We start from the raw sequence: 15,862 nt of genomic DNA, 5'->3' as shown, positions 1-15,862 counted from the left end.
ACAGGCCTCGGGACGAGTCCCTGTGTTCCACCACGCTGCCCCACCGTGGGTACGTTGGTGGCGCCGTTGGTTCCTCTGGCACGGTCTCTCGGAGCCTGGTTAGTGCTCCCCAGTCCGTCTCGGTGGCTCCTGCAGACCATCAGACTTGGCTACACGATTTAGTTTGCCCGGCATCCCCCCAAGTTCAGAGGCATCCGGTTCACTTCAGTCAAGGCTGCCGATGCCCCTGTCTTGCGTGCAGAGATCACAGTCCTGCTGGCGAAGGACGCGATAGAGCCGGTCCCTCCAGCCGATATGACGTTGGGTTTTTACAGCCCTTACTTTATTGTGCCCAAGAAAAGCGGTGGGTTACGACCGATCTTGGATCTGCGAGTTTTGAACTGTGCGTTTCACAAGCTGCCATTCAAGATGTTGACACAGAAACGCATTTTCGGGTGCATCCGTCCCCAAGATTGGTTTGCAGCGATCGACCTGAAGGACGTGTACTTTCATGTCTCAATCCTCCCGCGGCACAGGCCATTCCTGCAGTTTGCGTTAAGGGTCAGGCATATCAGTACAAGGTCCTGCCCTTCGGGATGTCCCTTTCGCCTCACGTCTTCACCAAAGTCATGGAGGCAGCCCTTGTTCCTTTGAGAGAACGGGGGGTGCTCATTCTCAACTATCTCGACGACTGGCTCATACTCGCACAGTCAGTTGTGCAGGTTATATTTTAATGTCCTGAAAATTAAATTAAACTGTTTTTCTTTAATTTCAGAGCTGATGGCAGAGAATGAGGAGAGTGAAGAACTGAGTGGAGTGAAGGAGAAACATCATGACAAACCTGGAGGAAAACCTTTGAGTCACTCAAAGAGAAACAATGCATTTTCAAAGAAAAGAAGAGCCAAGAAATCTTTCACCTGCACTCAGTGTGGAAAGAGTTTCACAAGCAAATCAAATCTTGAGCTTCACATGAGAGTTCATAGTGGAGAGAAGCCGTTCACATGTGATCAGTGTGGAAAGAGTTTCACACAGTCAAGAAACCTTAAAAAACACATGAAAATCCACACCGGAGAGAAGCCATTCACCTGCAAAAAATGCGGGAAGAGTTTCACGGATTCATCACAGCTTAAGAGACACATGAGGATCCACACCGGAGAGAAGCCGTTCATGTGTGATCAGTGTGAAAAGAGATTCACATACAAACAAAGTCTTGATCATCACATGAGAGTTCATACTGTAGAGATACCATTCATGTGTGATCAGTGTGAAAAGAGATTCACATGCAAACAAAGTCTTGATCATCACATGAGAGTTCATACTGGAGAGATGCCATACATGTGTGATCAGTGTGGAAAGAGTTTCATGTACTCTTCAAACCATAAAAGACACATGCAAATCCACACTGGAGAGAAGCCATTCACCTGCGAAAAGTGCAGGAAGAGTTTCACACAAAAAATACATCTTAGACTACACATGAGGATCCATACTGGAGAAAAGCCGTTCATGTGTGATCAGTGTGGAAAGAGTTTCATGTACTCTTCAAACCACAAAAGACACATGCAAATCCACACTGGAGAGAAGCCATTCACCTGCGAAAAGTGCAGGAAGAGTTTCACACAAAAAATACATCTTAGACTACACATGAGGATCCATACTGGAGAAAAGCTGTTCATGTGTGATCAGTGTGGAAAGAGTTTCATGGACTCTTCAAAACATAAAATGCACATGAGAATCCACACTGGAGAGAAGCCTTACACATGTGATCAATGTGGGAAGAGTTTCACACAATCAGTAAACTTAAAAACACACATGAGGATCCACACTGGAGAGAAGCCTTACACATGTGATCAATGTGGGAAGAGTTTTGCACAATCAGTCAACTTTAAAACACACATGAGGATTCACACTGGAGAGAAGCCGTTAATGTGTGAGCAGTGTGGAAAGAGATTCTCAATTAAAAATAAACTTCAACTTCACATGAGAGTTCATACTGGAGAGAAGCCATATGCATGTGATCAGTGTGGGAAGAGCTTCACAAACAAATCAAGTCTTGAGCTTCACATGAGGATCCACACCGGAGAGAAGCCGTTCATGTGTGATCAGTGTGAAAAGAGATTCACATACAAACAAAGTCTTGATCATCACATGAGAGTTCATACTGGAGAGAAGCCATTCATGTGTGATCAGTGTGAAAAGAGATTCACATGCAAACAAAGTCTTGATCATCACATGAGAGTTCATACTGTAGAGATACCATTCATGTGTGATCAGTGTGAAAAGAGATTCACATACAAACAAAGTCTTGATCATCACATGAGAGTTCATACTGGAGAGATGCCATACATGTGTGATCAGTGTGGAAAGAGTTTCATGTACTCTTCAAACCACAAAAGACACATGCAAATCCACACTGGAGAGAAGCCATTCACCTGCGAAAAGTGCAGGAAGAGTTTCACACAAAAAATACATCTTAGACTACACATGAGGATCCATACTGGAGAAAAGCTGTTCATGTGTGATCAGTGTGGAAAGAGTTTCATGGACTCTTCAAAACATAAAATGCACATGAGAATCCACACTGGAGAGAAGCCTTACACATGTGATCAATGTGGGAAGAGTTTCACACAATCAGTAAACTTAAAAACACACATGAGGATCCACACTGGAGAGAAGCCTTACACATGTGATCAATGTGGGAAGAGTTTTGCACAATCAGTCAACTTTAAAACACACATGAGGATTCACACTGGAGAGAAGCCGTTAATGTGTGAGCAGTGTGGAAAGAGATTCTCAATTAAAAATAAACTTCAACTTCACATGAGAGTTCATACTGGAGAGAAGCCATATGCATGTGATCAGTGTGGGAAGAGCTTCACAAACAAATCAAGTCTTGAGCTTCACATGAGGATCCACACCGGAGAGAAGCCATTCATGTGTGATCAGTGTGAAAAGAGATTCACATACAAAGTAAGTCTTGATCATCATATGAGAGTTCATACTGGACAGAAGCCATTCATGTGTGATCAGTGTGAAAAGAGATTCACATACAAACAAAGTCTTGAGCTTCACATGAGAGTTCATACTGGAGAGAAGCCATTCATGTGTGATCAGTGTGAAAAGAGATTCACATACAAAGTAAGTCTTGATCATCATATGAGAGTTCATACTGGACAGAAGCCATTCATGTGTGATCAGTGTGAAAAGAGATTCACATACAAACAAAGTCTTGAGCTTCACATGAGAGTTCATACTGGAGAGAAGCCATTCATGTGTGATCAGTGTGAAAAGAGATTTACATACAAACCAAGTCTTGATCATCACATGAGAGTTCATACTGGAGAGAAGCCATTCATGTGTGATCAGTGCGGAAAGAGTTTCATGGACTCTTCAAAACATAAAAAACACATGAGAATTCACACCGGAGAGAAGCCTTACACGTGTGATCAATGTGGGAATAGTTTCACACAATCAGAACACTTAAAAACACACATGAGGATCCACACTGGAGAGAAGCCTTACACATGTGATCAATGTGGGAAGAGTTTTGCACAATCAGTCAACTTTAAAACACACATGAGGATTCACACTGGAGAGAAGCCGTTAATGTGTGAGCAGTGTGGAAAGAGATTCTCAATTAAAAATAAACTTCAACTTCACATGAGAGTTCATACTGGAGAGATGCCATACATGTGTGATCAGTGTGGAAAGAGTTTCATGTACTCTTCAAACCACAAAAGACACATGCAAATCCACACTGGAGAGAAGCCATTCACCTGCGAAAAGTGCAGGAAGAGTTTCACACAAAAAATACATCTTAGACTACACATGAGGATCCATACTGGAGAAAAGCCGTTCATGTGTGATCAGTGTGGAAAGAGTTTCATGGACTCTTCAAAACATAAAATGCACATGAGAATCCACACTGGAGAGAAGCCTTACACATGTGATCAATGTGGGAAGAGTTTTGCACAATCAGTCAACTTTAAAACACACATGAGGATTCACACTGGAGAGAAGCCGTTAATGTGTGAGCAGTGTGGAAAGAGATTCTCAATTAAAAATAAACTTCAACTTCACATGAGAGTTCATACTGGAGAGAAGCCATATGCATGTGATCAGTGTGGGAAGAGCTTCACAAACAAATCAAGTCTTGAGCTTCACATGAGGATCCACACCGGAGAGAAGCCATTCATGTGTGATCAGTGTGAAAAGAGATTCACATACAAAGTAAGTCTTGATCATCATATGAGAGTTCATACTGGACAGAAGCCATTCATGTGTGATCAGTGTGAAAAGAGATTCACATACAAAGTAAGTCTTGATCATCATATGAGAGTTCATACTGGACAGAAGCCATTCATGTGTGATCAGTGTGAAAAGAGATTCACATACAAAGTAAGTCTTGATCATCATATGAGAGTTCATACTGGACAGAAGCCATTCATGTGTGATCAGTGTGAAAAGAGATTTACATACAAACCAAGTCTTGATCATCACATGAGAGTTCATACTGGAGAGAAGCCATTCATGTGTGATCAGTGCGGAAAGAGTTTCATGGACTCTTCAAACCATAAAAGACACGTGCAAATCCACAGTGGAGAGAAGCCATTCACCTGCGAAAAGTGCAGGAAGAGTTTCAAACAAAAAATACTTCTTAGACTACACATGAGGATCCACACTGGAGAAGAGACGTTCATGTGTGATCAGTGTGGAAAGAGTTTCATGGACTCTTCAAAACATAAAAAACACATGAGAATTCACACCGGAGAGAAGCCTTACACGTGTGATCAATGTGGGAAGAGTTTCACACAATCAGTAAACTTAAAAACACACATGTGGATCCACACTGGAGAGAAGCCTTACACGTGTGATCAATGTGGGAATAGTTTCACACAATCAGAACACTTAAAAACACACATGAGGATCCACACCGGAGAGAAGCCATTCATGTGTGAACAGTGTGAAAAGAGATTCTCAATTAAACAAAGTCTTAAACTTCACATGAGGATCCACACTGGAGAGAAGCCGTTCACATGTGATCAATGCGGAAAAACATTTTACCGGGCATCGGCTCTGAAGACACACCTGACAGTTCATACGAAGGAGAAGCCGCACTCATGTTCTGAATGTGGAAAGAGTTTTTCACTGCTGCAAAGTTTAAAAGGACATCAGAAAATACATACCGGTGTGAGAGAGTACATGTGCTTTGAGTGTGACAAGACTTTTATTTCAGCGAGCCATTTAAAACGGCACCAGATTATTCACACTGGAGAAAAACCTTACAAGTGTACACACTGTGACAAGAGATTTAAACAGTCAGCAATTCTGAAAAGACATGAGAAGATCCACACTGGAGAGGAACCGCACACATGAGATCAGTGCGGGAAGAGTTTTGCTTTTAAAAGTCACCTGAAGATACACATGAGGATCCATGCAGCGGAGAAACTGCTTAGTGGAGAAAACAATTCGTTTCCTAACAGCAGGCCCGGATTGGCCATCTGATTTGGCCCGCTGCCCTGTTTTTTGTTGTTATTATTATTATTAATAATATTTTATATTTATGCCTTCTCAATGTACCAACGTGATCATGTCCGATTTTTTAATTCGATAATAAATCGATTGGCCTAATAAATCATAAATCGGTTAGTCTTGACTGTCAGCGAATCAGCTACAGTTCGGAACAGAACCGATGCGCAGGACTCGATGAAAGAAAGGAAGCAGACCGAAGAATTGTTATTATTATTATTAATAATATTTTATATTTATGCCTTCTCAATGTACCAAAGTGATTATGTCCGATTTTTTAATTCGATAATAAATCGATTGGCCTAATAAATAATAAATCGGTTAGTCTTGACTGTCAGCGAATCAGCTACAGTTCGGAACAGAACCGATGCGCAGGACTCGATGAAAGAAAGGAAGCAGACCGAAGAAGCAGTGAAATGTAGCAACATCACTGATCTGTTCAGGGCTTCAAGTGCAGGTCAGCTTCATCTGTAAATACCATAGACTGTGGTAAATATGCTAGATAGTTTTGTCTTTATTAACATAGTTGAGTATTAAACTGTTAGTATCTGTTAGGCTATCAGTAGCACCCCATTATTATCATCATTGAGGATAGTGCTAAAGGACATCAATATCGATTGTAAAGTTACATTGAAAAATGTAGCAGAGACAGATATTCACATGGATTTATTGTACAGGAAGGGAGGGAGCTAGAGCAGACAGCAACACAAAAAAATTCTGAGTAACAGGCTCAGCCTAATAATTCAATAGTGTATTAGACTTTTTCAACAAATATATTGTACTAATTTTGACATTTAGTCACTTTAGAAATTTTAATACACTAGTCAACAGGTTTTGATCAGTAAGATTTTTTGTGTTTTTTTAAAGAAGTCTCTTCTGCTCACCAAGCCATTTATTTGATCCAAAATGCAGCAAAAACAGTAATATTGTGAAATATTTTTATTATTTAAAATAACTGTTTTCTATTTGAATATATTTTAAACTGTAATGTATTTCTGTGATGCGCAGCTGTATTTTCAGCATCATTCCTCCAGTCTTCAGTGTCACATGATCTTCAGAAATCAGTATAATATGCTGATCTGCTGCTCAAGAAACATTTATTATTATTATTAATATTGTTGAAAACCGATTCTATTTTTTTTTCAGGTGTCTTTGATGAATAGAAAGTTCAGAAGAACAGCATTTATCTGAAATATAAATCTTTTGTAACATTATAAATGTCTTAATATCATCACTTTTGATCAATTTAAAGCGTCCTTGCTAAATAAAAGTAATAATTTTTATATTTTAAACTGTAATGTATTTCTGTGATGCGCAGCTGTATTTTCAGCATCATTCCTCCAGTCTTCAGTGTCACATGATCTTCAGAAATCAGTATAATATGCTGCTTTGCTGCTCAAGAAACATTTATTATTATTATTAATATTGTTGAAAACCGATTCTATTTTTTTTTCAGGTGTCTTTGATGAATAGAAAGTTCAGAAGAACAGCATTTATCTGAAATATAAATCTTTTGTAACATTATAAATGTCTTAATATCATCACTTTTGATCAATTTAAAGCGTCCTTGCTAAATAAAAGTAATAATTTTTATGATTATAGGAAAAATATATATGGGTCAATGACGAGACGCCTACATTTTCTGTCCGATTACATTTTTTCAGCAAAAAATTGGTTTAAATGCATAAAAAAGATGCCATATATATGAAGGACCTCTCCCATGTATGAACTTACTTTAACTTTTAAAAAAACATTAGTTATTTGTAATTTTTCTGTTATTCAAAGTGTCAAAATATCATGTGGTGCGACCGTCCTGCCATAACTTTTTTTTGTAAGCATCTTTGAAATTACCCTAAATTTATTCAAATTAATTTTATGCACTATTTGGCATGATTTCCAAAGTGTTTTGTAATCCTGTGTAAAATTACAAAGCATTTGTATTTATATTTCCATCATAATATACAAACAAACTTTGTCCGATGATTTCCATTTTATGAAATATCATGTGGTGCGACCATCAAGAAACTACCATTTTGGGACTTTTATGTTGAAATCTATTCAAAGATAGGACTTTGGAGGCCCGGCGGTTGGTGACAGCTGGATTGTGACTGGAGCGCTGATGGTAGGAAGTAGTGTAGATTCCGGAAGTGATCCGGAAATGGAGGATGATGTAGGAGATGTGGATAGTGGAGGCGGCGAATGGAGAGTAGTAGATAATCGGAAAAGAAAGAAAAGTTGGGGACAAATCTCAGAAACGGATAGTGAAAAAGGAAATCACCAGGCAAGATGAAAGAAAGAGGAGATTAAGTTTACTGAGTCAATAAATGCTATTAATCCTTTAAAACTAACAAAAACTTTAAAAGAAACAATAGGGACGTTTGAAAGCATTAAGACATTGAGGGATGGCAAGCTGATGTTGTTTTGTAAAGACAGTAGGAAGCAAAAAACGGCTCTAGGAACAAAATCGATAATTGGAAATAAAGTTGAATGTTCCATCCCAGAAGAAAAGAATTGGGTCAGAGGTGTTATAATGGGGATTCCAACGGATGTTACAGATGAGAAGATTAAAAGCAATATAACTGGAGCAGCAGTAAAGTTTTTCAGACGGCTCAAGTGCGTCAGGAATAATGAAAAGACAGACAGCCTATCAGTAATGTTAAACTTTGATGAAAATAGACTGCCTGAGAGAGTTTACGTGGGTTTTGTAAGCTATACGGTTAGACTATACGTTCCCCCGCCGCTAAGATGTTTACAGACCCATAGCTTTAACATCTAATTTGTGCAAACTGATGGAGCGTATGCTTATGAGTAGGCTTGTATACGTCATTGAGAAGGAAAATCTCTTATCACCATTTCAAATTAGTTATTTATTTAAAGGAAACAGGATTGATTAATAGGATTTAGGATACCGGTTTTTTTTATTTTTTGGTATTTTTTATTTTTATTTTATTTTATTATTATTTTTTTTTTTTTATATATAAGGTAGCTCTTGTTTCTAAAGTTCCTATTCATTGTGCGCTTCACACTCCTTTCCAGTAGGTGGCGGGAATGCACCTTTTAAGTTGGTTTGCCAACCGCCATTAAATCCTAAAAGAAGAAGAAGAAGAAGAAGATAGGACTTTGTATCATATACCAATTTGCTAAGGACCTATGGAAGCATCAAGCAGGTTTATAAGTCTCTTTCAAATTTAGAAGAAAAAAAAAAACCTTTTTAATGGCTGGTCTGTAGTTACCACATTTGGATATCATGTGGTATAACCTCAAAAAGTTATTTCTGCAAGCATTTATTTTCATTATACATTTCATAGTGACCTTTTGTGGGAAGCTAGCTTGTTTTGTTTAGGTGGCCAATTCTGTGCTTGTAAATTTTGACTGAATTTGAAAATATCATGTGGTGCGACCACTGCAGAGTGTTTTCTATTATAGATATATGTCCCAGATTTGCAGTTTTTGTGCTTTTTTTTCAATTGATGGTTTATATACATAAAATATCTTATTTTAGTATAATTTGGAATAGATTTTTATGCAATTTGGGTCATTTCAGATGGTTTATGTTTAATCTTTCAGAGCATGTAATTTCATTTTGGCAAATATGCATTTATTAGTAATTTGTTATTTATTTATTAATAACTATCTAAATATCTTCTGCCAGATTCCATTGCCAAGCAAAGTAAAATAAACGCTCGCCCAGGGCTAGGCGATTTTTCCGATTTTATTGATTAATTCGAATTTAACGTTTTGCCGCGATTTTATTTTTTAGAAATCAAGGAATCGCGATTTTGAATAGAAATATTACCAAACGTTAGAATTAGACACTTTGACAATATGCCAATGATAACAGTAAAGAGAAAAGAACTAAAGCTGCGCAATCGAATAAAAAACCTGTAAAGAACTACTACTGTATGTCTAATAGTTCATGTTTGCATCATGGTGACAGGCTGAAAGCTGCTGTTCATTGTTTCACAGAACATTTATTGTTAATAGTCTACTGGTGTTGTACTTTCAGAAGACAGAAAGAGCTTTATTACCAAGTATGTTTACACAGACAAGGAATTTGACTTAGTGACAGGAGCTTCCAGTGCAGAAGAAAGTATGGACATAGTGCAAACTAGTGCAGCAGACATAGCAATTACACAGTAGAGATGGAGTATAACACTAATATAAGAAAAACTGAAAATTAAATAATGCACTAGCCTATATACAGAAGTAGAAATATAGAGAAATGTAACCGTTTAAATCAATGTACAGCTACAATGTGATTTTCTGGATTTTTTCATAGTTGAGGTATACCTATGATGAAAATTACAGGCCTCTCTCATCTTTTTAAGTGGGAGAACTTGCACAATTGGTGGCTGACTAAATACTTTTTTGCCCCACTGTATATTTACAAGTGTGCAGTTTAGAAATGTACACGTTTTGGATTCTATGTATAAAAGCAGTCATTTTGAATTGCATTGACTGTTGAGAACTTTTTGAAGCATTTTCATTGTAGCCTATTATTTCTGAACAGATAACATGTAGGCTATAAGACAAGTTTGTACAGGATGTAGTTGTAGTTCATGCATCTTTTCTGCATGAACTACAGAGGGATTTGTTTAACATTTACATCATGTTGACAACTTCATGTGTGCTGCACTTAGAATAGGATTTTCTTTAACTAGAGGGTTAATAAAGAAAAAGCTTTTTGAATTATGTTGTAGTAACATTTTTAAGTTGAAAAAAAAAAAATCGAGATTCAATTTTTTTGTGAAATTGCCCAGCCCTACGCTCACCATAGGCAGCATGTTAATTCTAATACTCTACTCTGACAAATCTACTCTCCTGTCTGGTTTGCTTGTTGGACAAAAATGACAGATTAGGCATTATATAATATGTCAGACTGCCTGTTAATCAAACTCCTTGCGAAAGGGTCAATTGAGCAGCCAATATTGGGCAAAGTACAGAAATAACTGGGGCTAAAGAAATGCCTGCAGTTAATGCCACGTGCTGCACTTTTCACACATGTCTCTTTAAATAGATTTGTAATGATATAAGTTCTTTATGTCATTTGGAGCAACCACTCATCATGTGGTGCGACCAATAATAGCAATCACTATATTAAATTAAAAATAAAATACCTAATATCTGTGGTTGAAATTTGAATCACTGCTACAGTATGCTTAAGTGAATGGTATTTTTAAAAACATTATCAGTTTTATGCAATTTACAGGAAAAATAAGTCTGTTAACTACATTTAAGAAGGCAACTCTGAAATTATAGAACAAAAATAAGATCATTATTTACAAAAACTCAAATTAAATGCAAATTCTTTGTTTCTAAACACTTTAATTACTGAGAACATTTTAAAAAAAAAAGTTAAGCATGTTAATGACATTTTTTTAGGCTACGGCCAATTCATCTAGATGAAAAAACACTAAAATCACTTAATTTTACATTTTAATATGAATTTATGTGTACACAACATTCTTAATGTTTGAACAATTACAATAGATATTATTATTTTCTATATTTTAAAATTGGCCTGTATACAGCTGCACATCACAGAAATACATTACAGTTTAACAGATATTAGAATCGAAAGCAGTTATTTTAAATAGTAAAAATATTTCACAATATTACTGCTCTTGCTGTACTAGTTTGGATCAAATAAAAGCAGGCTTGGTGAGCAGAAGAGACTTCTTTAAAAAACATTAAAAATCTTACTGTTCACAAACTTTTGACTGCTAGTGTATATTTGTATGAAATATAGGTTTGTTAAATCTAGGGTATTTAAGTCATTTTAAGATAAATAACATTCTGTGCTAACAAACTGAAATGAGATGGTTGTTTTCAACAAGGTGGACACTGTTCTGTTAATAACAGTAGACCTGCTGGTGAAGAAGTGACAGGCAAGAAAATTAGATATTAAGGAAAGGGAAAGAGAGAGAGAAGAACCTTTATTATTTTCCACGGCCCCAGACTAAGGATTTAGACCTTTTTTTATGTGATGACCATACAAATAATAGGGTTGTCTGGTTTCAGAAATTGTTGTGGATGTATAGGACATATACAGGAAATAAGGGGCCAAAATTGCATCTTTTGGGGTACAACAGCTTGTTACTTTACCCCTAATAGGTAGGCCTACAAATTAGGACCTTACACGTACGAATTACTACTCTAAGGAACTAATATGTATCTATTAGGGGTAAAAAAGGTACAAAGATGTCCTTTTAAGAGTACTGCTCCAGTGTCAAGCTATTGTAGAAAAATATGCTACTTTTCATTTACAATGTGTACTCAATTCAGTACAAAATAACTTTATTGTTCCCCACATGGCACAGTTTTACCTGGACCACATTGATGGTGCCAACAAACAACAATAATTAAAAAGAATCTGACTGGACCTGGAGTCGTCTCTTGTATTTGTATCGATGAGGGATGATAACGGCCTTCAGTTTACTGAACCTACCAGTAGGTGTAGCAGGCCCCTTCTGTCCCACATCTATGAGGGTGATAACTACTAATAACACCCATTAAATCGAATGATAACATTCAAAGCAGGTGTTTTTGAAGTGCTTTAGCCCCTCCAAACCACCTGAATGGATTATATAATGTTGTAGCCTCAATATCCCTCTGTTCGGAAAGTTTCCAACATGCATCTCTGAAGATGACACTGTTATTAACTTGTAGATGACAGTCTCCACATCTGATTTTTGGCTCGTTCCTACCATGGGATGAGTTGATAATGAAATGGCTATGATCATTACATTACATTTCAGATCACTAAGCTTCTTAAAATAAAATTCCAACTTGGGTTGTTGCTAAAAGGAGTATTGCGTAACGGACTACTAATATTGCCATGTTGTTTGTATTGAGTGCATTTCAAAGTAATCTGACCGAACCCTGCTAACCGATCATCGATATAATGTGGTTAACTGTATGGTTTGTATATATTTAGACAAGCCTCTACAATGGTTCTACATAATCAGTATTGAAGTATGTTACACTGCCAGTATCTGTGTACGGTATGTAAGTTTTGCACATCCATCTTAATATGAGACCTGGTGTGACTGTGACCTCGAATGTTTCAAAATGTTGGTAGTTCAGGTTGAATCTGAAAGCTCCCAGTTCAGTACATTAATAAACAAATCTGATGATACATTTTTAATAAATACTAAATGTTAAATCTTCATACAACACCTGTGTTCTGTTCCTGCCAATGCCAGATCATGCTCTCTGCAGCTTTGCTGGAGAGTTTCTGCACAACTGAGTTTGTGTCCACAGGGTCACCATCAGGTTGTTGGTTGTATCTCTGGATCTCTTCGAGCAAGCGTTTCTTTTCTTGGGCAATCTTCTGACTAATCTTCTGACGCCTTTTGTTGAGATCTGCAATAAGAGCAAAAACAATAGTATTAAAAATCCCATATATATATATATATATATATATTAGGGGTGTGACGGGACACTTATCCCTCGAGACGAGACACAAGACTGGGTTCACGAGAACGAGACGAGACGAGACGAGATTTTTAGACTTTTTTAAAGAAATCCTCTAAAAAAAGAGAAAAAACAATAGTAATAAAAATCCCATATATATATATATATATATATATATATATATTAGGGGTGTGACGGGACACTTATCCCTCGAGACGAGACACAAGACTGGGTTCACGAGAACGAGACGAGACGAGACGAGATTTTTAGACTTTTTTAAAGAAATCCTCAATGATGAAATATATAGGGACAAATAGTCTTTTATTCAACTGAAAAACACAAAATGCTAAAAAGTAGGTGCATTTTGAAATCAACTTGTACTTTATGAAATTAAACATCTATTTTGATCAATTTTATGCAGTAATAAACAACATGTAAACACTGCAAAATGTTTTGCCACAAACTCAACTGACAGGCAAGTAATTGCACAAAAATTATAAATAGTCTTTTGTTGAGATCTGCAATAAGAGCAAAAACAATAGTATTAAAAATCCCATATATATATATATATATATATATTAGGGGTGTGACGGGACACTTATCCCTCGAGACGAGACACAAGACTGGGTTCACGAGAACGAGACGAGACGAGACGAGATTTTTAGACTTTTTTAAAGAAATCCTCAATGATGAAATATATAGGGACAAATAGTCTTTTATTCAACTGAAAAACACAAAATGCTAAAAAGTAGGTGCATTTTGAAATCAACTTGTACTTTATGAAATTAAACATCTATTTTGATCAATTTTATGCAGTAATAAACAACATGTAAACACTGCAAAATGTTTTGCCACAAACTCAACTGACAGGCAAGTAATTGCACAAAAATTATAAATAGTATAAATAAAAATAAATAATAAACAACATAAATATCCCTTTAAAGTTGCAGTGAAGCCGTCAGTCAAGTTTACATTTAGTAAACTGATTTCCACTTTAATAAAAAAAAATATATTAAACACGATTAATGTATCCATTTAAAAGAATAAAGCAGTGGTTCCCAAACTGGGGGGCCCGCGGCAAGGCTGAGGGATAGTTAGGGCCCTATGAAATCAGTTTTATTTTTTCCTAAATTCCGTTTTTTCCATTTTCATTTTTCTCAACTCCTTTTTAATAGTTAAATTAAATTTGATTAATTAAAAAGCATGTGTAATGAATTAAAATCATGAAACATACATTTTCACATCAAGTTATTAAAAGTTTAACAAAAATTACGTTTAGGACCCTATGAAATGTTTTATTTTCTCTCACCATATAATTTATTGTTACCAAATTCTGTGTTTTAGCATGTCTAATTATTTGAATGCATAAAACAACTTAATGTATTCATTTTTTCCCTTAAAGTAGCCTTATGATTTTTTTTCCCCCCTCAGAAATTCTGTGTTGTGTATTTCAGTTTTTTTCTGGTTATCAAATGAAGGCATACGATATTAATTTAATTGATCACTTAACTTTGAATTATTGAAAATTAAGCAAACAAGATTTTTTTTGGCAAACAAAGGGGATTTACTATTAAAATTAAAATATGGAAGAAATGTTTTGTGTGATTATTCGTTAAAAAATAATGTTTGTTTAATTTCAATAGTAGTAGTAGACTATGTACATTCTACTGAAAAATAGTTATAGGCACAATGTCTTCAAATCAAACCGGACTTTTATTGTGACGGGCTGCCGTGAATACCTTTACAGTTCAGTGTATGAGATATGACGCTAGTTTTACTCAAATCAAACGGTCAAATGCTGATGAAGTGACTCTCAGAGCAGTTCTGGAGATCTTCATCTTCAGTTCATGTGTTTACGTCCTCATTTAGTGAAAACCGCGCGTCTGCGCCATTCATAAACAGAGACACGCAGAACATGCAGGATTCATATTTAAATTGACTTTTGCGGCTTAATATTTACAGATAGTAGTAGTAGACTATGTACATTCTACTGAAAAATAGTTATAGGCACAATGTCTTCAAATCAAACCGGACTTTTATTGTGACGGGCTGCCGTGAATACCTTTACAGTTCAGTGTATGAGATATGACGCTAGTTTTACTCAAATCAAACGGTCAAATGCTGATGAAGTGACTCTCAGAGCAGTTCTGGAGATCTTCATGCAGGATTCATGCAGGATTCATATTTAAATTGACTTTTGCGGCTTAATATTTACAGATACTAGTCCATATCATGATTTGATTTAAGTGTAATGACCTACTTTTGATTCATTCATTCAAAATTTGACAGATTCTGTGACATTCCGTGTTCAACTGTGAATTCTGTTTATGACTGGATAAATACTACACTGTGTAATTTTCCCGCTTATCATGCGGCCACTTGCCTGATGTAACATAAAATATCTTACATACCACCACTTGTGAACGAGCCAGTGTAATGCAAATATATCTGAAAGGTCTGCGCTAGGTTTTCGTCAAGACACATCGGATCTCACAAGATTTCGTCACAGCCCTAATATATATATTATATGTTATATATTAATTATTAATATTAATTATTCAATGTAAAAAAGAGCTGCCATGGCATTAAAGGAACAGAGCCAATATAACTTCCACCTGCATCACTTACATTTACTAATACATACCGTTCTGTCTATAAAGGTAGTGCTTCTTCTGACAAATGCTCACAAAGAATGTTTCGATGGAGATCTGCAAACCACAAGCATCAACAGGACTGGCTGCTGCATTTCCTAAATGAAAGGGAAGTAGAAAGAAAAATGTTTCAAACACACAAGTTCCACACATCAAATTTGGTGACCCCATGACCTTTATTCTAGCTCCCCCAATAGGCCAAACTTTCAATGATGCAAAAACGGTATCCTCTGAACTGACAGAAGTAACATGTAGTACTCTTGCGGATTAAGTAAAAAGTGAAATCCTTA

General features: G+C 36.4%; 1 protein-coding gene across 1 annotated transcript in view; it reads left to right on the top strand.

The window, feature by feature from the left end:
- Positions 1–833: 833 nt before the first annotated feature.
- Positions 834–15,862, top strand: part of LOC107572252 (zinc finger protein 721-like) — a 53,080-nt gene continuing 38,051 nt past the window's right edge. Inside the window, exons 1-2 of the mRNA XM_016258676.1 lie at positions 834–1,200; positions 1,453–5,301. Of these exons, the coding sequence (XP_016114162.1) occupies positions 949–1,200; positions 1,453–5,301 (4,101 nt within the window). The 5' untranslated portion in view covers positions 834–948. The remainder of the gene's footprint in view (positions 1,201–1,452; positions 5,302–15,862) is intronic.

The sequence above is a fragment of the Sinocyclocheilus grahami genome, unplaced genomic scaffold (genome assembly GCF_001515645.1).
Source record: "Sinocyclocheilus grahami isolate Dianchi unplaced genomic scaffold, SAMN03320097.WGS_v1.1 scaffold1724.1, whole genome shotgun sequence".
Lineage (NCBI taxonomy): Eukaryota > Metazoa > Chordata > Actinopteri > Cypriniformes > Cyprinidae > Sinocyclocheilus > Sinocyclocheilus grahami.
This window is presented reverse-complemented; position numbering and strand designations above follow the sequence as displayed.